Below are 25,317 nucleotides of genomic sequence, written 5' to 3'. Positions count from 1 at the left end.
ACTGTGGTGTTGATTTCCTACCTAAGTATTTTTAGAAATGCACCGTGATATGAAACACACATCTTCAGACTAGTAACCAGAAACAGGCTGACTGACCCCTCCGTCAGCACACTCTGAAAGAGGCCTTATAAAAATACAAAGGTAAGACTATCTCCAATGCAAAACAAACCTAAAGGAGACACAGCCTTCCCTCCAAAAATTCACAGGTAGAAATGTGAACGCTGTAGGAGTCCATGAAAAAAGGCAGGTATTCACAGGCAGATTTGATGAGAATGGTAACAAGTGGAGGGCTGCTTTGAAAGTTACTGTTGAGATGGGAGCAGCGAGTAGACACAAGCAAGACTAAATAAAGCCACGCTGGAGACCAGTGGTTTAAGACACGAACCAACAGTTTGGTTAAACAACCTCTGGACCCAATTTAAGTGCATCTGTGACAGGGGACTAGGCCTTTGATGAGTCTTTTACTTCTGAAGACTTTACTAGGCCTCAAGGCTTCAGAGTCACAGATTCCCATCCTATCCAACTGGAACAACTATATTTATCAGTCTGCCAAGTGCTGAAGGACGCCAGGGTTAATTAGTTAGTTATTCCTCTGTTCTACTTAAGTATTGTGTTTATAGATATTATTCGACAAGATTTTATTGAGCATGTAGAATATCTTAAAAAGTTCAGAGTCACAGCCAACAGATAAACTGATATTTCACTAGCAACTTTTTACTTTTGACCCTGTATAAAGTATACATCTAAAATATGCAAATTGAGACAGACACCCTCTGACTTGAACTGCAACGTTGGCTTTTCCCCAGGTCTCCAGCTTGCTGGTGCACTCTGCAGATTTCAGATTTGCAGCCTCCATAATCACATGAGGAAACTAAGACTCAACAACAACTAATAACTTGCACTGGTTGAATGAACATTGGTTCAAGATGGCGGAGTAGAAGGACGTGCTCTCACTCCCTCTGTAGAGAACACCAGAATCACAACTAACTGCTTAACAATCAGCAACAGGAAGACACTGGAACTCACCAAAAAAGATACCCCACATCCAAAGACAAATGAGAAGCCACAATGAGACGGTAGGAGGGCACGCAATCACAATAAAATCAAATCCCATAACTGCTGGGTGGGTGACTCACAAACTGGAGAACGCTTATACCACAGAAGTCCACCCACTGGAGTGAAGGTTCTGAGCCCCACGTCAGGCTTCCCAACCTGGGGGTCCGGCAACAGGAGGAGGAATTCCCAGAGAATCACACATTGAAGGCTAGCAGGATTTGACCGTAAGACTTCAACAGGACTGGGGGAAACAGAGACTCCACTCTTGGAGGGGACACACAAAGTAGTGTGTGCATCGGGACCCAGGGGAAGGAGCAATGACCCCATGGGAGACTGAACCAGACCTACCTGCTAGTGTTGAAGGGTCTCCTGCAAAGGCAGGGGGTGACTGTGGCTCACTGCGGGGACAAGGACACTGGCAGCAGAAGTTCTGGGAAGTACTCCTTGGCTTGAGCCCTCCCAGGGTCCGCCATTAGACCCACCAAGAGACTGCAGTCTCCAGTGCTGGGTTGCCTCAGGCCAAACAAACAACAGGGAAGGAACCCAGCCCCACCCATCAGCAGACAAGTGGATTAAAGTTTTACTGAGCTCTGTGCACCAGGGCAACACCCACCTCTACCCACCACCAGTCCCTCCCATCAGGAAGATTGCACAAGCCTCTTCGATAGCCTCGTCCACCAGAGGGCAGACAGCAGAAGCAAGAAGAACTACAATCCTGCAGCCTGTGGAATGAAAACCACATTCACAGAAAGACAGACAAAATGAAAAGGCAGAGGACTATGTACCAGATGAAGGAACAAGATTAAACCCCAGAAAAACAATTAAATGAGGTGGAGATAGGCAACCTTCCAGAAAAAGAATTCAGAATAATGATAGTGAAGGTGATCCAGGACCTCAGAAAAAGAATGGAGGCAAAGATCAAGAAGATGCAAGAACTGTTTAACAAAGACCTAGAAGAATTAAAGAACAAACAAACAGAGATGAACAATACAGTGACTGAAATGAAAAATACACTAGAAGGAATCAATAGCAGAATAACTGAGGCAGAAGAACGGATAAGTGACCTGACAGAATGGTGGAATTCACTGCCAAGGAACAGAATACAGAAAAAAGAATGAAAAGAAATGAAGACAGCATAAGAGACCTCTGGGACAACATTAAATGCACCAACATTCACATTATAGGGGTCCCAGAAGGAGAAGAGTGAGAGAAAGGATCTGAGAAAATATTTTAAGAGATTATAGTCGAAAACTTCCCTAACATGGGAAAGGAAATAGCCACCCAAGTCCAGGAAGCACAGAGAGTCCCAGGCAGGATAATCCCAAGGAGAAACACGCCGACACACATAGTAATCAAATTGACAAAAATTAAAGACAAAGAAAAATTATTAAAAGCAACAAGGGAAAAATGACAAGTAACATAAAAGGGAACTCCCATAAAGTTCACAGACGATTTCTCAGCAGAAACTGTATAAGCCAGAAGGGAGTGGCACGATATACTTAAAGTGATGAAAGGGAAGAAACTACAACCAAGATTACTCTACCCAGCAAGGATCTCATTCAGATTTGATGAAGAAATCAAAACCTTTACAGACAAGCAAAAGCTAAGAGAATTCAGCACCATCAAACCAGCTCTACAACAAATGCTAAAGGAACTTACTGCTAACTCGGCAACACTAGAGAAGAAAAGGACCTACAAAAACAAAACCAAAACAATTAAGAAAATGGTAATAGGAACATACATATTGATAATTACCTTAAATGTGAATGGATTAAATGCTCCAATAAAAAGACACAGGCTCGCTGAATGGATATTAAAACAAGACCCATATATATGCTGTCTACAAGAGACCTACTTCAGACCTAGGGACACATACAGACTGAAAGTGAGGGAATGGAAAAAGATATTCCATGCAAATGGAAATCAAAAGAAAGCTGGAGTAGCAATACTCATATCAGAAAAAATAGACTTTAAAATAAAGACTACTACAAGAGATAAGGAGGGACACTACATAATGATCAAAGGATCAATCCAAGAAGAAGATATAACAATTATATACGTTTATGCACCCAACATAGGAGCATCTCAATACATGAGGCAAATGTAAACAACCATGAAAGGAGAAATTGACAATAACACAATAATAGTGGGGGACTTTTAACACCTCACTTACACCAATGGACAGATCATCCAGACAGAAAATTAATAAGGAAACACAACCTTTAAATGACACAACAGACCAGATAGATTTAACTGATATTTATAGGACATTCCATCCAAAAACAGCAGATTACACTTTCTTCTCAAGTGCATTCTCCAGGATAGATCACATCTCGGGTCACAAATCAAGCCTCGGTAAATTTAAGAAAATTGAAATCATATCAAGCATCTTTTCCAACCACAATGCTATGAGATTAGAAATAAATTATTGGGAAAAAAACGTAAAAAACACAAACACATGGAGGCTAAACAGTACATTACTAAATAACCAAGAGATCACTGAAGAAATCAAAGAGGAAATCAAAAAATACCTAGAGACAAATGACAATGAAAACACGATGATCCAAAACCTCTGGGATGCAGCAAAAGCAGTTCTAAGTGGGAAGTTTATAGCAATACAATCCTACCTCAAGAAACAAGAAAAATCTCAAATAAACCATCTAACCTTACACCTAAAGGAAACAGAGAAAGAAGAACAAAGAAAACCCAAAGTTCGTAGAAGGAAAGAAATCATAAAGATCAGAGCACAAATAAATGAAATAGAAACAAAGAAAACAATAGCAAAGATCAATAAAACTAAAAGCTGGTTCTTTCAGAAGATAAACAAAATTGATAAATCTTTAGCCAGACTCATCAAGAAAAAGAGAGAGGGGCTTCCCTGGTGGCGCAGTGGTTGAGAATCTGCCTGCCAATGCAGGGGACACGGGTTCGAGCCCTGGTCTGGGAAGATCCCACATGCCGTGGAGCAACTAGGCCCGTGAGCCACAACTACTCAGCCTGCGCGTCTGGAGCTTGTGCTCTGCAACAAGAGAGGCCGCAACAGTGAGAGGGCCGCACACCGCAATGAAGAGTGGCCCCGGCTCGCCGCAACTAGAGAAAGCCCTCGCACAGAAATGAAGACCCAACACAGCCAAAATAAATAAATAAATAAATAGCGTTCCCTTTAAAAAAAAAAAAGAGTAAACAAACATTTAAAAAAAGAAAGAGAGAGGACTCCAATCAATAAAATTAGAAATGGAAAAGGAGAAGTTACAATGGACACTGCAGAAATACAAAGCATCATAAGAGACTACTACAAGCAACTCTATGCCAATAAAACAGACAACCTCGAAGAAATGGACAAATTCCCAGAAAGGTATAACCTTCTAAGACTGAACCAGGAAGAAATAGAAAATATGAACAGACCAATCACAAGTCATGAAATTGAAACTGTGATTAAAAAACTTCCAAAAACAAAAGTCCAGGACCAGATGGTTTCACAGGTGAATTCTATCAAACATTTAGAGAAGAGCTAACACCCATCCTTCTCAAACTCTTCCAAAAAATTGCAGAGGAAGGAACACTCCCAAACTAATTCTATGAGGTCATCATCACCCTGATACCAAAACCAGACAAAGATACTACAAAAAAAGAATATCACAGACCAATATCACTGATGAATACAGATGCAAAAATCCTCAACAAAATACTAACAAACAGAATCTAACAACACATTAAAAGGATCATACACCATGATCAAGTGGGGTTTATCCCAGGGATGCCAGGATTCTTCAATATACGCAAATCGATCAATGTGATACACCATATTAACAAATTGAAGAATAAAAACCATACAATCGGGGCTTCCCTGGTGGCACAGTGGTTGAGAATCTGCCTGCCAATGCAGGGGACATGGGTTCGAGCCCTGGTCTGGGAAGATCCCACGTGCCACGGAGCAGCTGGGCCCGTAAGCCACAATTACTGAGCCTACACGCCTGGAGCCTGTGCTCCGCAACAAGAGAGGCCGCGATAGTGAGAGGCCCGTGCACCGCGATGAAGAGTGGCCCCCGCTTGCCACAATTAGAGAAAGCCCTCGCACAGAAACAAAGACCCAACACAGCCGTAAATAAATAAAATAAAAACAAATACTTTAAAAAAAAAAAAAGATGGAGAAGAGGGTAGGTGAGGCAGGTTTGTTTAAAAAAAAAAAACAACCATATGATCATCTCAATAGATGCAGAAAAAGCTTTTGACAAAATTCAACACCCATTTATGATAAAAACTCTTCAGAAAGTGGGCACAGAGGGAACCTTCCTCAACAGAATAAAGACCATATATGACAAACCCACAGCCAACATCATTCTCAATGGTGAAAAACTGAAAGCATTTCCTCTAAGATCAGGAACAAGACAAGGATGTCCACTCTCACCAATATTATTCAACATAGTTTTGGAAGTCCTAGCTACAGCAATCAGAGAAGAGAAAGAAATAAATGGAATCCAAATTGGAAAAGAAGTAAAACTGTCACTGTTTGCAGGTGACATGATACTATATGTAGAACATCCTAAAGATGCTACCAGAAAACTACTAAAGCTAATCAATGAATTTGGTAAAGCTGCAGGATACAAAATTAATGCACAGAAATCTCTTGCATTCCTATATACTGACAACAAAAGATCAGAAAGAGAAATTAAGGAAACAACCCCATTCACCATTGCAACATAAAGAATAAAATACTTAGAAATAAACCTACCTAAGGAGGTAAAAGACCTGTACTCAGAAAACTATAAGACACTGATAAAAGAAATCAAAGATAACACAAACAGATGGAGAGATATACCATGTTCTTGGATTGGAAGAATCAATATTTTGAAAATGACTATACTGCCCAAAGCATTCTACAGATTCAATGCAATCCCTATCAAATTACCAATGGCATTTTTTACAGAAATAGAACAAAAAATCTTAAAATTTGTATGGAGACACAAAAGACCCTAAACAGCCAAAGCAGTCTTGAGGGAAAAAAACGGAGCTGGAGGAATGAGACTCCCTGACTTCAGTCTATACTACAAAGCTACAGTAATCAAGACAATATGGTACTGGCACAAAAACTGAAATACAGATCAGTGGAACAGGATAGAAAGCCCAGCACTAAACCCATGCACCAATGGTCAACTAATTTATGACAAAGGAGGCAAGGATATACAATGAAAAAAAGACAGTCTCTTCAATAAGTGGTGCTGGGAAAGCTGGACAGCTACATGTAAAAGAATGAAATGAGAACACTCCCTAACACCATACACAAAAATAAACTCAAAATGGATTAAAGACTTAAGTGTAAGACTGGACACTTTAAAACTCTTAGAGGAAAACATAGGAAGAACACTCTTTGACATAAATCATAGCAAGATCTTTTTTGACCCACCTCCTAGAATAATGGACATAAAAGCAAAAATAAACAAATGGGACCTAATGAAACTTAAAAGCTTTTGCACAGCAAAGGAAACTATAAACAAGACGAAAAGACAACCCACAGAATGGGAGAAAATATTTGCAAACGAATCAGTGGACAAAGGATTAATCTCCAAAATATATAAACAGCTCATGCAGCTCAATATTAAAAAAACAAACAACCCAATCAAAAGATGACCAGAAGACCTAAATAGATATTTCTCCAAAGAAGACATACAGATGGCCAAGAGGCACATGAAAAGATGCTCAACATCACTAATTATTAGAGAAATGCAAATCAAAACTACAATGACCACCTCACACCAGTTAGAATGGGCATCATCAGAAAATCTACGAACAACAAATGCTGGAGAGGGTGTGGAGAAAAGGGAACCCTCTTGCACTATTGGTGGGAATGCAAATTGATACAGCCACTGTGTAGAAGAGTATGGAGGTTCCTTAAAAAACTAAAAATAGAGTTACCATATGATCCAGCAATCCCACTACTGGGCATATACCCAGAGAAAACCATAACTCAAAAAGGCATGCACCCCAATGTTCACTGCAGCACTATTTACAATAGCCAGGTCATGGAAGCAACCTAAATGCCCATTGACATATGAATGGATAAAGAAGATGTGGTACATATATACAATGGAATATTACTCAGCCATAAAAAGGAACGAAATTGGGTCATGTGTAGAGACGTGGATGGACCTAGAGACTGTCATACAGAGTGAAGTAAGTCAGAAAGAGAAAAAAAAATCGTATATTAATGCATATATGTGGAATCTAGGAAAATGGTAAAGATGAACTGGTTTGCAAGGCAGAAACAGAGACACAGATGTAGAGAACAAACGTATGGACACCAAGGGAGGAAAGCTGGTGGGCGGGGGGTGGAGTGGTGGGATGAACTGGGAGATTGGGATTGACATGTATACACTAATATGTATAAAATAGATAACGAATGAGAACCTGCTGTATAAAAAAAAAAAAATTAAAAAAAAAACAGTTGAGTGAAAATAAAATAAAATATGCAAATTATTTATAATAGTATTATAAATTTGGAAATTGCTTATTCTCAGGCCATTAGCATTATATTAATGTTCAGACAATAATTATCAGATATAATACTTTCATCATATTAACATCAGATAATCAATGGTGAATATGTACAAAATAATTAATTTAATATGAGGAAGAGGATTAGCCTTGACTCAATAACAATATATGGTAAGATTTAAAAAATGTTTTAGTTATTAATCAGTAGCAGCCTAAAAGTATATCTGGTCCCCAAATAATTAGGAACATATAATCATCATTCAGTGCCTACAAAGTCTCTGTTAACTGAATAATCAATTCACAAAGTTTTCCTATTTTGAAGTCCAAAGGTAGAGCTTGATCTCAAACAGTAAGACAGTCTGAGTGCAAAAAATTAGGTGAATTTCCTAAATCCTTCCAACAGAGTGCACTCCAAATTCGCCAGTAACTAATTCATTTTATTAATTCAGTTCAATCTGTTGCTTCCTAGAGCTACCAAATGTTTTCTTTGGCATCATGTTTATAATCAAAATGTTTGCTTTAAAATTAAAACATTTGTTTTGGTGACATGAATTTCCAAGAGCAGCTGATTCTTCCCAATAACCGAAATGAAACCAAATTCAAATTGTTATAGAGAATCTTGGCAACTCTCATTGGTATCCAGACTGCCATCATGGGAGAACAAAATGTTTTTGCTTTTAAGATTAGAGACATGACTGAAAACAACTAATATGAAGACAAGTGGCCAGCCCATTTAAAATGAACCTGATGAAGAAGCCTGAAAACAAAAGAAAGCTGAATTCTTTGATCTTCGGAACATCAATACATAACTTAGGAAAGATAAGCAATTAAAGCACTATGACCAGGAAAAGGAAGTTAGGTCCCTGCAAAAGCCAAAAGACACTAAAAGGTAAAGTCGACAAAGTTTCTGAACATGAAAAAACAGTCAAGACTTTTGTGTAATACTGTAGACCCTGAAGGGGAAAGAAAAAAGAATGTGGAACCATGGGGTCAATGACTACCTAGGACTTATTTTGATATAAAATATAAAATAAACACATTGAGGTTTGGTCACTTTGAGGTAAGAATGCTGGTACAGAGGACATATCTTAAGGAGATAGATTCATGAGTCTCTATAGTACAACTATCCCCATCTGTGTGTGACAGAGACAGCAGAGAAAATCATTGGAGGCGGAAGCACCACAGACATAATGGCAGGGTGATATATTTTTTAAGAAAGAGGTATATGGGGAGCTCCCGAGTCCAATTCACAATGTGACGGGGGATTTCTAGAGAAAAGCAGATTTATTAACTTGAATGAGTTTCTATCATGTCATGAGTGGAAGAGACAGCCAAGCCATTTTGTGTGATCAATGCAGGAACTTACAAGGCAGACACAAGAGGTGCTGGATTTGGTTTTAAAATTCAGGTTTAACACTCAAAATAATGTAAAAGTATTTTTCTCTGTAATTCTGCAAGCCCAGAAATCAAGACAGGAAGAGCAAAAGAAATTAGGAATCTGGATATTTAGTTAAAATACTAATATATGTGTGTGTGCGTGTGTGTGTGTGTGTGTGTGTACACAAACTCACAATTGGGTACCCTTTTCAAATATGTCATGTCTTTACAGGAGGAAGAATTTGATCTAAGAAGATCTACTATATACAGGGTAAAAGAGTAGGGAATCCTTTGGAGGAAATGAAAAGAATGAATGTGTATATTCAGTTCTTATAGATAATAGCTGAGGGGGTTATAAAATAAGGCTAAATCAAATTGATTGGCAGCAAGGGAGAAGTAATATTAAAGAGAAAGTGATAAGAAAGGAAAATCACATCTATGGTGATACACTCTAGGAATAATAAAGTAATTATAGTGAAGACACTATGGGAATATGCAGCATGTACAAAGGGAGGTGCTAGAGGCTACATGAATATTATTTAAAGTTCATTGGAAAAAATGAGCTGGATAATATGAAAAATGCAATTAGATATTGTCCTATCTGCTGGATTCATAACTGAGCCAACGTTTTTCATTATAAATAGTTTTTAGATCAACCCAATAGTAACAGAACTTTCTTGTTTAGACATACTCAGTTTGGCTGAAGAATCTTTTAATTCCACTAGTAGTCTGTATAATTAACTTGATTCAAATTATTCAGCCTTGTTACTTAGTAGGTAACTTGCTCTAGATCAGCATTGTCTTGACTCTTTTAGTATAGCTGTATACAGAAATTGAGTTGAAAATTTCTATGTTTGACACTTGTGTAGCGATATTATTTCAGTAATCAGAAACAGACACACACATACTAAAGAGATCAAAACTCCATTTCAAAGAAAATTTTCTTTTTGTCATGTATCACTACACTCACAGTAAAAATTCAGGACACTCAGGAAAATACTGAAGTAATTCAAGAAATTAAACTCAAACCAGGCAATTCAATTATGAAATTCAAAAGTGCTTTTTTATCTCATTTTGGGTGTTTCTCTCTTCCCACAAATCTATCTAGATTCTCTGAATAAGAAAGAGAATATGGACTCGTGATAGAATTATGATACCAAGCTTAGTACAACTGGTAATTATCGTAGTCTCTGCCACAACAGCAATCTCTACAACAGTCTCCAAGCAGAGGTGAGTCAGCTAAAAACTGCAAGAACGAAGATCACTCTTTATCTGCCTCAATTTATTCACCTCCCATGTGACATAAAGGACTTTCCCAGGTTCCTCGTGTTTATACTGAGTTTCAAGGTTACAGCCTTTTAGGTGTAGACTGTGATGCTCATATATCAAAGAAACTAGCAAGAGCCACCTGACAGTTGTTTTTGTCTTTCCTCTTCTAATTCTACACAAATAGTTTTCTTGACTTAAGTAATCCTAAATATTCGTGGTTCAATCTCCTTCACTTTTACCTAATGCATACTTTCCATCCACACCCTAAAAAACTGCACTCAGAAACAAGCCAACATCCAATGATGGAAAAAGTGACGCAACTCACTGTAATCAAACATCAGTTTCTATGGGACTTGAATTGACAGGACTAAACAAAATCGAGAACACGGTATTTTGTGCCTTACTCACGTAAGTGAGCATGCAAGATGCAAATGAGTTGCCATCGTTAAGTTTTAATGACAGACCTGAGTATGAAGATTAAAAATAAGGAACTTGGGCTTCCCTGGTGGCGCAGTGGTTGAGAATCTGCCTGCTAATGCAGGGGACACGGGTTCGAGCCCTGGTCTGGGAAGATCCCACATGCCACGGAGCAGCTGGGCCCGTGAGCCACAATTGCTGAGCCTGCGCGTCTGGAGCCTGTGCCCCGCGACGGGAGGGGCCGCGATAGAGAAAGGCCCGCGCACCGCGATGAAGGGCGGTCCCCGCACCGCGATGAAGAGTGGCCCCCGCTTGCCGCAACTGGAGAAAGCCCTCGCACGAACCGAAGACCCAACACAGCCAAAAATAAATAAATAAATAAATAAATAAGAAAATCCTTTAAAAAAAAAAAAAAAAAAAAAAAAAAAAATAAGGAACTCTAGAGATCCATTAGTAGAACAAAACCAAAAAAGATTACAAAGTACTATTGCTTTGAGTAACTTTGGTCTGTTTTTCTTGAAATTTTTATCCTGTTCAATTAGTAAGAAATAGCTTTCAGATGACAAAATGATATATGTTGCACTGTTAGTTGCAAACACACACTCAAATCTAATCAGAGGAGACCAGGAAAAATAACTGATAAAATACTCAGAGTAGAATTATTATGTCTTATGAATAAGTTGGCTATGGAAGCTTTCTCTTTATCAATGAAAATGTCTCTCTGTTGTCAAGGAGCACCTTGACAATGGTACAATTTAAAATACTGAAATACTTTATTTTAAAATACAGGCACATAATAAAGTAAAACTCTAGTATTTTATTATTGTATCTTCTAACCATTTAATACATATATGATATTATCAGGTGAATTAAAATTATAGTGCTTTGCTTTTGTTTCACAAGGAAAAAAGACAGTAAATGGGCAATAAGATAAATATTATGAAATAGTCTTTCTTACCAGGAATAAATCAGTCATTAATTTTAAGAAGTTTTGTGGCAGAATGGATGCACTGCAAGTTCAAGTCAACTAAAGCCATTTCTTGATGTTCTCAAATTGTTGAAAATGGTGTCTAAAATGAATAAAAAGGGATACATAGATGCCTATAAATGCTGAACAGGAGAATTCCATTTCCTTACATTTAGAGTCGTGTTTCATTGTGTTTTCAAATTTTTAACTTGAGCCTTCAGAGCCAATTTCATGTTGATAAAACTGACCTTTGGTTCATCCTCTTCCAAAAATAAATGGCTTTGATTTAAGTAAACAAAAATCAAACCAACCTTCAAAATATTTTTTACACATTTACACTTTTTCATGAAAGTAGTTATACTCTTAGTTACTAGGTAACAAAAATTAGTCTATTATTTCAATGTAAAAAAAAATAACAACTTGCATGGTTATTATTTTGAACGCCTTTTTTTCTGCCTTGGTTACTACATTACTTTGTTAAGTTACACTCATTGGAATGTTTTCTTTTTCAGGTCTAATTGAAGATTATTCTGCTACCCTGACTTGTCAGCTGTGAGGTTCTTTACACTCTGCTTTGCTCTGCTCTCACCTGAGCCTGGCCTATTTCCAAAGATCTATTAGCAATGGGATTTTAATGAGTGACAAAAAGAAGAGGTAGCTTACAGTCTTTATGCAAGTTCAGAATTCATGATGACTATGGAAAAGTACAACAGTGAAAGGCAGAAAAGAGAAAAAAAAAAGAATGAATAAAATGTTTGGGTTCCCACGTTAAATGATTGAAACAGTTTCTATTTAAATGCAAATTTGACTTTTTAAAAGATGGGACTACCAGTAACTGCACCCTAAATGGTAAAATGAAAATCAATTTGAAATACGGGATGAATAAAGTATATGTGGACTTTCTGGGAATAATTTTTTATTATGAAAACCTTGATGCATTTTCCTTTGCTCAATCCATCTTATAGACTTTGGACAGCTACATCTGAGATGAAATGCAAACATTTTTTAATTTGTTTAAGCACAGACATGATCAGCTCACTAGAACCTTCCATGTTCATTCAAGTCAGATTTCACAAAATAATGATCAATAGTATGATGTATGTAAAATACAAGACCAAAAATAAGAGTTTAACTGCAGCATTATAATGACCAATAGTCACTACGTGTTTTTTACGATGTTGGGGAAATCACTTTTAAAAAATGGAAATCACTACATTCTATTGATTCAGGAACAGAATCTTCAGACATAAGTCAGCAGAGTTGACACTTTCAAATACATAAAATGTGACATCCGCTCTTACAAATGCACTATACAGGCTGTAAATCATCAAAGAGAAAAACAGTTCAATGTCATTTCAGCCACTGTAAGCTATGGTTTACAAATACAACTGAAAGATAAAAATAGTCATACTGTCTCTGTGACATCTAAACCACTTTTCTATTGCAGTAGCCCATGCTCTAATTTATCTTTGTGGTTGAATAACACACAATCAATTGTAAGCAACTAGTGTAGTTAGATTCCAGTCAACTGCAATTTTCTATAGCTTTATCTTTTCTCCCACTGAGGTGACTTTTAGTAATATCCACAACACACTATCTCAATTTTTGTGGTTGCTTATGTATGTCAAGCTTTTAGTCATCATTCTAAGGGCTAATATATGACACTAATCCATAAATGAAACATATTTTAAATAGAGACATTAGCACTTGTATGCATTATAATAATTAAAGACCTATATTCCACTGGAAAAAGAAGTTTTTATTAGATTTAAAATAAGACCTGAAAGAGCATGGTCTTTGTGTAAGATTCCTGGTTCTACCACTTATTAACTATGAAAATTCAAGCAAATTATTTAACCCCTATAGGAATCAGGTAACTCATCTGAAAAAACTGGATAAAAATTCCTATCATTCAGGGGCAGTTTTAAAGATTAAGTGAGACAACATAAATACCTAATATAGTGCTTGACAGGTACTCCATGTAACATAGTAAATGGTGACTATTATTATTAATGTTGGGTTATTTTTTATTATTATCATTGGTGGAATAATAAAATAGCACACGTTTTTTGTGGCCATAGTAAACAGCAATGTTTGTTCACTTAGTCCAGCATTGAAAGAACTCCTGCATAGTAACCTATACCTGAAATATGTGTGATTATAGTTTAATTTTATTCTGCAAATAATGCTAATATTTAAATATTTTTAGAAATGTATTTTGTGTAACCGTAACATGAAAATGTCATTATCATACATGGTTTTTAAAAATTCTACAGTAAAAATGATTATAGCAAGTATTACAACCTAGGTATCATGTGTTTAAATTATTGAATAGAGCTAAAAGGAAGGTAGGTAATACTTTCTATAAATGAGTAACCATTGCTGGTAAATGGGATCCTATACATATCGATACGGATTTTATCACATTTTTGCATTTCTAAATAGTAACTTATTACAACCTGGAAAAGTAAAAACTATCACAATAAACTATAACTAGTTTTCTAGTAGAATTCACTTCCTAAACAGCCATCAGTTACCAAATTTCTATCATCCTTTTTTTTTTAATGAGCATGAAACAATGAGGAAAGACCTGTTAATAATCAAGTTGGTTTCTGGAATGACCAAGACTTGCTCACTGACAACCTTCTTGGAACTGAAACGGTGTCTTTTATTTCTCTCCAAGGTACTGCTGCAGTGAAGCTCAAAGCCGACTATCTTGCTACCCACCAGCCCTCTGGTCCACGTTATGTTGAAAGAGCACCGCTGTCCTGGGTGGATTTAAAGCTATTTGTTTAGCAGTTTGGATGCATTTTTCTTCTCAAATCTTTTTATAAGTAAAGCAGCACAGCAAGGGTCTGTACTTATCAGGCCATTCTAGGCCCAGGGCTGCCCTCCTGCCTCGGTGTGCCAAATGTGCATACAGTTATCGTCTAAAGCACTCCCTGTCATATGCTCTTGCTTATGGAGACGTTTTGCATGGATTCCAGATTAATGTTTGAATAAGCCCGGCAACGCACTTCGACTTTCATGTGTCAGAAAACGAATGTTCTCTGAACATTCACGTTTTAGATTCATTGTGTCCATGCTGCTTTTCTTTAGTAAAAGAAAAGATTTGACATATAACTCCTAAGCCTCTGGTCTTTGCACACATACGCGGGAACATACACTATGAGATTCCTGACAAAGAACAGAAGACATAGTTTCAGAAAAACTGGGATGCTGTTTTCCTAACTCACTAAGTCCTATCACTGGCTTTTAAAGTACTCCTGTGCCCTGATGGATTTACGTCCTCTTTTGGAAAAGTAGCTGCTGTTCTATTATGATGGACGTTTTCCTTGGGAGAAGGAAGGGGGGGTGGGGAAGGAAAAAAGTTGTAATTAGGTATATGCTTAGATATTTTTGATCCGAGTCCTGTAATTCTATCCGCATTGTCAAGGACTGCTAGATTGCAATCTTATCAAGAACAGGTGTCACTTCTTTTCTATACCTTATATTTCTCCCAAAGGGCCTAATGTATATCTCGCCCTCTGATAACATTCATTAAATGTTGATGGAGTGACTGCAATACCAGCAACCTTCTTTAAAACGTAATATTTAACTTTGGCCTTGGACATACCACCGGCCCTTAATTCTTGAGACACTAACTTTAAATAGCTAATTGTAATAAGTTGACCGAAACTTAGAATTTGTGTACTTACAGACCAAAAAATAACTCTTGGAGAAAACTCCATTTAAATGCAGGCATTTTAGTTGTGTCTTCTAATATTCCAGTGCCTCCAGGAAACCTCCTTCCTAACTCTAGAATGTATAGATTTCTTTCTTCTCTTAACTTCCATTAGGAATAATGCTGAGTACAGGCATGAGCTGGGTACACACTTGCCGATAGACAGAATCATGTTGGAAATGGGCAGCAAAATCCCGGACTACCAAGGTTCAGAGAAACTAGAAGTGCCTTAGCATAGCACCCTGTGCCTGACAGTAAGGCCCTGCCAGCCCCCTGCATCCTCCCAGCGCTTGCAAAACAAACCACCGCTTTTCACAGGTCCCTGGAGCTGTCGGCATCCCCACTGCTCTGCAGGAAAGTATGGAGTTGTCACAACTTTCTTCAGGTAAGAAACCTTTTTTTTTTAAAAATTATACTCTGTCATTTGACACAGTTCAATGAAATTATTCTTTCTTGAAAAGTTAATTTAGCCTACTGGGACTATGTCTAAAATTGGTAGAAAAGAGGAGTACCACATAAACCGCAATGCATGAACTTCTTCAGGAGAAGACCATATGCATCATGTTTTACGTGATGCGTGGGAGCTGTAAAGTAGCTTCTAGAGTTTAGAACTGCACATCTCAAAGTGTAAACCAAGGCTCTATATTCAGAGAAAATACGAAGGGATCTGAAACATTCAGTCGCGGATGGAAATCAATGAACAAAATCTGAATAATGATATCTGATTAATGTAACTTGTTTACAACCAAACCACAATTTAAAGAGGAAGGAAATAAATTGCTGAATGAACAACAGAACCTCTTCCAATTCCTTCTGGAAACTGTGGGTACTAAGTAGATAATAAGTAATGGGGTAATACTATGGGTAATAAGCAAGTAAATAAATAAAAGAAGTGTTGGCATTTTTGAGCAAACTTGATTAATCATTCTGTCCATGAAGATGTAACATATGCTGACGTTATTCAAATATTTTCTAAAGATATTAAACTACATGAGTAAAAACAAAGTTGACATATGGGATAACCAACTTTGGGGAAGTCTGAGAAGCTGGAAGGCTATCAGCTATAGCACTGATAACCTAATTGAGGAAAATGTTTCTTTCTTAAGAAGACCCTAGTTACTTTCAAATTTAGCATGACAATTTTTCCATGCAGTTATCTTTTACCTGCTTCACTTCCACTGAATTCAAATTTGAACTCACGATTATTTGGGCTTTCAAAATAGATAAAGTATACTACACATTTTTTTTCATTTTTATAGATTAAAATTACTTCTTTTTACTCTTATCAGCTTCTTTCGTCAAATGCAAACTTTAATTGGAGTGATTTCCATTTTCCTCAGGTCAACTGGTAAAAGACTGGTTAAATTATCTGTGCATTTGCTTGAATGAGAGGACTATGCTATATCCAGATTTACAAGTCTCATCTTAATTAACCACATTTTGAGGCTAATTTAGTGGTAGAATGAAATATATTAAAGAAACTGTACAGGTTTAAATCGCTGTCTGTGAGATAAGATTTTTAATGGATAAATGAGAAACAGTGGGAGTTCCAATGACTATACCCACCTTTTAATAAAAGAAAAAAAAAAAATCTGTGCTCACTGAAACCCTGTCCTGTCAGAGGGGCTGCAGCAGAGTACATGTGTTCCTGTCTGCCAGGCCTGCCCTAGGCCGTGAAGGGACACAGTCCGTGTGGCAGTCCACTCCTTCATCTGAAGGTGGGTCCTTCCGTAAGGAGACACAAAAGTCATTGCTCCAGAAATCACATGAGGCTTAACAACCAGTCGTAAAGCCTGCAGAGTTCCGTGGGAATGACGCATTCCAAGAGAAGTGTCTCAGTGGCCTCCTCAATGGCAACAAAATTTCTCATGGTGGTGGCCTTGTGGCATTTTTCCCCCTGGAAGACTCATTGGCCAATCACACTGTCTAGCTATAAAGATGGCCTCATTCGTAACCATCGGTGAGTCAATTTCTTAACAGAATTTGGCACATTACAAATATTCAGTTAACCTGGATTAAAGCTATGAACAATGCTTTTTTCTTAGGGAGCACGAAGGGAAGAGTGGGGCAAGGAAGATTTCAGTAGATACTTCACTCCAGTTCTTTTTTCTGGCTTAAATTTTGTTTAGTTTTTCTTCCTTCTCTCCAGCTCTCTATCCCTCCTTCCCTCCTTCCCTGCCTCCCTCCCTCCCTCCCTTCCTTCCTTTCCTTCCTCTCCTTCCTCTCTCTCTCTCTTCCTTCCTTTCTTTATTCATTAATTCTTTCCTTCCTTCTTCTCCTCTTTTTTTCTTTCTTAATGAGTACAAGTCTCCCAGGAGCACCCATTCTCATCTTCCATCTTGAATTCCCTTGGTTCTTCTATCTCCCCTTTCCTTTCCACTCCCTTTCTCTTCCACATTCTACCTTTTCCTTTTTCTTTACCTTCTAACGGAGGTATATTCTTTTAGATCCCTTCCTTTTCCACTGTAAGTCCCAGTCTCTATTTCAGAACAATCAAATATCAAGTGAGCAACTCCCAGTTTTGCACCTTCCGCTGCCATTTAATCTCACCTGAAGCATTGCACCAGCAAAGGGAGATGTGAAATAGGCAAGAAATATGCAAATGAAACATGTATTTAAAAATCTGACCAGCTGTCAGTACTTTGTAACACAGATTTGGAATAAACATGGAAGGAGAATAGGATGTCTCCTTTAGAGTTTTTGTTTGATTTTGAAGATTAAAGAGCTATTGAGTTCCTATCAGAACTATACTCTTGACTTTAAAAATGATCTTTAAAGTTTGTTTAAGATATAAAATAGTGCAGAATTTATGAGCATAGGCTCTAGAGTTTGGTCTGGATTCACTTCTAGTTCTTCCACTTAAGTAGTTATAAAATCTTGGGCTAGTTTCTTAAAATCTAGAAGCCTGAGTTTTCTTATGAATAAAATGAGGATACAAAGAGTATTTAATGAAAAGATTATTGCAAATATTAAATGATACAGTACAAATAAAATGTTTAATAAGTTGCCTTATACTCAAAAAGCAGGTCATAAATATGTTAGTAATTATTATGCCTATTATTATTACTGTATTTCAGAAAGACCATCATGGAAGAATTTAAATATTGCAAAAGACAGCTGAAGTATTTTAGGTGGGAAGCTGCTGAGAAGACAATATTAAAATCTTGCATATAATTTTACGAGTGAAGGGGTCAACCAAAATTGAAATGTAATATCTGCGAAGGTTTCATTTACAGTTACCTCTCTGCCTGCCATAATCACTCTGGATTCCACCACGAGGCAATGGGTTTTGATGGGAGTGTGATCCCAGTTGTATCACCTGATAGCTGTATGAGATTATGAAAGCCATTTAACCTTTCTAAACCTCGGTCCTCACAGCCCTCTTCAACAAAACTGGGCTAATAATGCCTACCACATGGAGTTATTGTGAAGATCAACTATAACAATACATTCGATGCTTTATAATCGGCCAAGTGCTATCATCAGCATTCACTGCACTAAGGGAAACACTGGTTATTTCTCCTATAGACAAAATCGCTATGAAAAACAGATGAGTTAAGGGACAGGACCAGCAGGGGTTTTGAAAAAAGATCACTGTGCATGTCCCCTCCACTGGCCTCCCTGATAAAGTCCAGGTTGCCGGTACATGTGTACGTTTGCATACCTGAATCGCAGTGGTAACAGTCGTGATAGTAAGAAAGGGTGTTTCTCGTCTTTGCTCTCTGAAATGAAATACAGCTAGTGCCTCTGAGAAAAGAAGTATGCTTGGTTAAAGGAAGAACTCATGGAAAAACCATGAAGCTAATTTCAGACATACTGTATTTTTAGATCCCTTTTCACTTGGCTCATGGAACATGTCAGTATTGACAATTACACATAATTTATCTAAAGACCATAAAGATACAGGTAGCAACTGGACATTATTCAACAAAAGCCAAGGTAACAAAGAGACCAAGGATTAGCCTGCCACAAATGTGATTTCAATCCATCGAAAACTCTTTCCTTTGGAGGAAAATCCTATTCATTTCTATTCTATCTCCTGAGCACAAGGAGCAGCTTTCCTGTGTAGAAGAAGCCCTGCCCCCCAAAGCAACCTCACCCAGGAAAGTCTACTGAAAACAGCCTTGTTTGTGTGCTTGTTTTTAAAGGACCTTAAGCTTTCTGGACATGGCAGGCTGGGTTGGCAAAACTCAGCAAATCCTTTTTCAAGTGTCCTGAAATCTTCTTACTAATATCTTTACTTGTTCATCATATCTTTCAAACTCGGTTAACTTTGGTCTGCAGGATAAGCAGCCCTGTCACTTACTGTCTAGAACTTTGATCAAGGTACTTAACTTCCCCCATCTCTTCCTACCAGCTTCCTGATAAGATGAGAATAATGGTAATAATAATAATACCACCTCTCTTTGGGATTTACTTAAAGATTAAGTAAGATTATACATGGAAACTCTGATCCTGATTCCTGGTTCACAATAATAACCCCAATATCTTAGCTTCTCTCCTGCCACCTCTACTCTGGGGCCTGTGTCACCTGCTTTCTCTTGCAAACAGCAATTCAACACACTACCACTCCTTAAAGGAACATAGTGATGGCAGAAATGCCACAGGGAGGAATTCATTAAAGGTCATGGTGAAGCTGGACACACGAATTCAAGGGGGAAGGAATTCAATTCCAACGTGGCCTGATCTGACTTTTTACGGTCAAATCATTCCTGGGTGGAGCAAGGTCACCCTGGTGGCGTCAAACCCTCCTCCTCCCCATCACCCTAGCCTCCTCTCAACAAAATGCAATCAACCTTTTGATTCCTTAATGTGGCTATAGGAAAAATGCAGTACTGCAAGGTTTAGGAATTTAATGGTGAAGTGAACCAATAAGCAATCTGATATGTGGATTAGTGGCAATTGGAGCACCTTTGATTATTAGATTTTTTTTTGATATATATATATATATATATATATTTAGATTTATTTATTTATTTATTTTTGGCTGTGTTGGGTCATTGCTGCACGCGGGCTTTCTCTGGTTGCGACAAGCAGGGGCTACTCTTCATTGCTGTGCGCAGGCTTCTCATTGTGGTGGCTTCTCTTGCTGCGGAGCACAGGCTCTAGGCGCGCAGGCTTCAGTAGTTGTGGCTCGCAGGCTCAGTAGCTGTGGCTCGCGGGCTCCAGAGTGCAGGCTCAGTAGTTGTGGCACACGGGATTAGTTGCTCCAGAGCACGTGGGATCTTCCCGGACCAGGGCTCGAACCTGTGTCCCCTGCATTGGCAGGCGGATTCTTAACCACTGCGCCACCAGGGAAGCCCCTGATTATTAGTTTTGAACAAGAGTCTTAATCCAATGTTTGAAGAAGGGTCAGGGGAGCTCAAGGAATAGACATTTCAGCAATAAGTCTGGGACACACTAGGCATATTGGGAGGCGATGTGAGGGAGAAGCAACTGGACAAGGGAGGCCCAAGGCAGTGGGGTATTTGGAGAATGAGATTTAAGAGACGTTGGCTTCCCCACGGGAGCGGACAAGCGCCCACGGAGAACTTACCCTGCCCAGGCAGAGGCTTCAAGTCTCAACCACAGACCTCACACGCAATCACATTCTTTCTTGGAAAAAAAAAAAAAAATCTGATCTAAAAGTCAGAATCAGGATATTATTTTCACTATAGAAAAGGCTTCTGGAATTATAACTAATGGAATAAAAACTAGGAAATGAATTTGTATTAATCCTCATAATTGTATCTTTCATTAATAAAATATCTATCATGACCATAGCACATTTAAAAAAAGAATCACCTTTGTGCAAACATCTCATTTTCTCTTTGACTTCAAAAAATACAGAATCATAGGGAGGTAAGGAAACTTAGTCTCTCTACTTTACCCAGAAGGAAACTGAGACACAGAGAGTGAAACGACTGGCCCAGGCATGCTCAGCTGGCCAGCAGGAACCAGCAGAAACCTCCCGTTTCCAGGTGGTGTACTCCTGCTGCACCCACATCTGTTCCCAAAGGTTAAAAAATACCCTAAAATAAACTGAGTCAGGAAACACTAGTGACAAACGAGCTAACCTGTGGTTAATCGAGTGCTATACAGTCCTCTGTAATATGCCAGCAACTCTAGTCCTGCTGTTGCCTGCAGTTTACAACTATCAGCCCACGTGTACATATTCCTTCATGCAACTACGGGTCTTAATTCTAGGATCTCCGGCAGGCATGGGGTGAGATAATTCAATACCACCGACTTGCTTTTACCTTTTTCTCCTAGGACCTTACTCCCGTCCTGGATTTTGGAGTCCAACAGAACTGTGAAGCAAACATTTTATTTTGGATTTTGTCCTACAAGGCTACCATCAAACGTATAATGTACTCCAGCCATAATGCCCTAAGGATGAGGTTTCAGATGACGTTAAAGAAATCATTCCACAATTTAAAACTCTAGGTTTTAAATTCTGCCTCTCAGATAGTCTTGTATGAGGCACAACTATTCACGTGCTGAGCATACTCTGGCCCCAATTTTCCCCATCTGAACTTAACTGCAACTAAAAGCATTTTAAATTTAATTCAACTTAGTTAAGTAGACTGTGCAAGAAAAGTGAAGTCATGTTTCCTTCTGTTTATTTTGATTAGAAAATTAAGCAGCATTTTATGAAATAACCATGTCTCTCTTTCGAGGAGTAAGTATAACATTAAAACACCTTGCCAAATGCTAAAGGAACCTTTTTCTAAAATCCATTATCCCAAGGTGACTAGTACTGTCGACTACATGGTTTTATTATAGGGGGTTGGTAGGGAGAGAAAGGAAACAGTCATTGTTTTAGAAATGAATAATGTAAAGAAAAAAAAACTGTAATCATCCAGCATATTTAGAGAGCACTATTTATTAAGTATTAATGTATGAAACTGTTATTGGTATATTGAAAATAAGACTTGTACAATGGTGAAGTTGACAATATGTTATTATTCTGTGGGGTACATAAAGAAATTAATGAATAAGCTCAGAAATAAAACAATGATAAGAGTAGCTAAAGATTTGCTTCACAGAAGTTCCTTTAAATCCAGACCCTACAAAAAGTGAATATTGGAAGCCTCCCTATAAAATTACCAAGTTCACTTTACCTCTCTCAGCACTAATCATCTGAAATTCTCCTGTCATCTGTTTTCATTCTGAATGTTGAGCTTTATTTTCCCCAAGTCTCTGGAAGGGAGGAGGAATCAAAGTCTATGTTGATATGTAGAATCTACACTGCAGCTAGAACTGGAAACACTTCTTATCGCCAGACAAAGCAATCCAAAATCAAGCAACTGTTAGGTCAAAACTCATGAAGAGAAGATAGAAAAATACACTGAGGGAAATGTTGATGACCTGCTAAAAGCTTAAATATCTTTGTTGCAAGGACAGTGACAAATAGAGAACGGTTCAGAGTCATCTGGAGTACCAAAATTTCATTCCACAACTGTATTTATTTTTAGCATTTATTATTATTCATTGGGTGCTCCTAGAATAATGGTGGTGTGAATTATGCATAGCAAAATGGAATGGGGGAATAGTGTTTATAATTCTAAATTTACAAACATGAGAGAAATCAGTAATACTATAGTTATCAAAGGAAATATTAAGGAAATAACTGCTACAAAACCATATGCAACTCAGAAACAGAACAAGACAATTCAAATTTAATGAATGCCTTTAATATTAATTACAGAATTCTTAACAATACATTGGGACAGCTCTCTTGGAGAATTCAGCTTACTGCTTAACAGTTTCTGACTAATTTTATTAACCTGTACATCTGAGAGGATCAACCCCCTCTGGGTTTAATTAGAAGAAAATTCAATTTAAATCTAAATGTCAACAGTGGTTACTAATTATGGCAGGGCCCTGGACGGGACAGCAAGTCTGTAATCCAGCAGTTCCCTGGTAACAATTAACACTTTTTCTGAGTTATGAGTGCGTTAGGATATTTTAAAATAAATACGATTCAGCATGGGACACTGCTAATATCCATGAGCCCCTACTGCTAGGTGCAGACATGCAGAAGAGGATGCCAAATTAAATTACAGAGATTTCTCAAACATATAGCTGAATGATAAGCAGCTACAAAACTAGGTCAGGGTCGAAAAGCTAGAGCTGAATGCCCCTCCCCCAACATGCAAAATAAATATACCCACTGTCTCTGAAGAGAAATCATCCTTTTGTTATGCCCTCTGTCAAGAATACATTATTGCAAAATGATATTTATTTCCACAATCTTCACAGCTGTGAGCACGACTGAATTAATCTTTCTAGAACTGATTTCATTTGCAATTTCATGATTACGATTATAAAATGTAAATTTATTACTTAAAAAAGAAATGATTATAAAAGACAGATAAAAAAAGACAGTTCTTTATCTATTGGTTTGCTTTGCTCGATACTAATGGAATAAATAGCTGACTAGCCCTGAAATAAAAACAAACAGTATAAAAATGATTGTAAAAATGTGAAATGGGGGCTTCCCTGGTGGCGCAGTGGTTGAGAGTCGGCCTGCTAATGCAGGGGACGCGGGTTCGAGCCCTGGGCTGGGAAGATCCCACATGCCGCGGAGCAACTAGGCCCGTGAGCCACAACTACTGAGCCTGCGCGTCTGGAGCCTGTGCTCCGCAACAAGAGAGGCCGCGATGGTGAGAGGCCCGCGCACCGCGATGAAGAGTGGCCCCCGCTTGCCGCAACTGGAGGGAGCCCTCGCACAGAGACGAGGACCCAACACAGTCAAAAATAAATACATAAATAAATAAAAAAAAAAATTAAAAAAAAAAAAAATGTGAAATGAAAGCTAGGAAGACAATAAAAAAATCAACTCTTTTTAACGTAACACATACAGTGATTATGTGGCTCAGAGAAGTAAGTACCAGGACATGCAAATTTTTTCATGGTGAGGCTAAGCTTTAATGGTTTAGTCATTTGAGATTTTTCTATTGCTGCCATTCTTTAAATGTTAGCATTAAAGATAATACAGAAAATACTTGGGTACTACTAATCTTTTTTTTTCAGCTTTCAGTTTTATGCTCTTAAAAGATAATCTCCAGCAGGCCATTTTCAGACTGTTTAATATTGATGACCTAAATAACAAATTAGTTTAAAGAAATCCATATTTATAAGACCTCAATTTTTAGTGGAATTCAGTCACTAAATTGGTCTCTCCTTGAAATATATTGTTTCTTTTAATCAATATTAAGTGCCTACTGTGTGCAAAGAACTGCACTGGATGCCAGGGTATACACAAGAAGACAAGCATGAAGACAAGCATAAAGACAAGCATGGCTGGGTTCAATATTACTGGTAAAATAATAAAGTCAGGTTTTTGTAATAACTAGGACCAAATAAACCATTTATTTTATGCAATAGCTTTATTTACATTAACTCACTTTTCCCCCCAAACTAGTGATCCATTTTTTAAAAAATATCAATTTAATTTTCCCTGTTTAACACTATGACTCCTAAATATACAAACACAATTAGTACACATTATATTAAATATCCTGAGTGTCAAATGTCTATTTACAGAAAGACCACTGATGGTAACGATGGCTCAACTAAAAAATGAATGCCAATAAATGGTTGTAAGCACTTAAGCTCATAACAGATGAAATAGCATCTTTAAATAAATACTAACATGTTAAAAGTGCTGTTTATCATGTCGACTCAATCAACAGAGATCATATTTCTAATACTAGGACTGCATCGGTTAGCTTTCTGCATTTGCTCACATTCACAAAGCAAAAATGCAAGCACTGTCACATTTGCGGTATTCAGCTGGATCCAAACTAGCTGCAGAGGAAAAGGCTATTTAAGCTTATGTGACAAAATAAGCTATGCGTATAGAATAAATTATTTTTTACTGCATGATTCCTTTCCCTTTGCTTTACCTGTCTAAGAGTCTGAGTTTTCAATAAGCAATTTCTACTTAGGACTTCCGTAGCTTTGTAGAGTGTGAGTCTGGCAGAGTTCTGGGTCATTCTCCCAATCCAAATATTATCTATCACTCCTC

The 25,317-nt window shown here is 37.8% G+C and overlaps 1 protein-coding gene across 4 annotated transcripts in view; it reads right to left on the bottom strand.

Moving 5' to 3' along the window:
- TOX (thymocyte selection associated high mobility group box) overlaps positions 1-25,317 on the bottom strand; it is a 298,904-nt gene that overhangs the window by 184,903 nt on the left and 88,684 nt on the right. The window contains exon 2 of one of the 4 annotated variants that reach the window (XM_057532464.1): positions 11,570-11,681. The exons of the other annotated variants lie outside the window; for them this stretch is intronic. Within the exon in view, the coding sequence (XP_057388447.1) occupies positions 11,570-11,587 (18 nt within the window). The 5' untranslated portion in view covers positions 11,588-11,681. The remainder of the gene's footprint in view (positions 1-11,569; positions 11,682-25,317) is intronic. 4 annotated transcript variants of the gene reach the window in all.

The sequence above is a fragment of the Balaenoptera acutorostrata genome, chromosome 17 (assembly GCF_949987535.1).
Source record: "Balaenoptera acutorostrata chromosome 17, mBalAcu1.1, whole genome shotgun sequence".
In the NCBI taxonomy this organism is placed as follows: domain Eukaryota; kingdom Metazoa; phylum Chordata; class Mammalia; order Artiodactyla; family Balaenopteridae; genus Balaenoptera; species Balaenoptera acutorostrata.
This window is presented reverse-complemented; position numbering and strand designations above follow the sequence as displayed.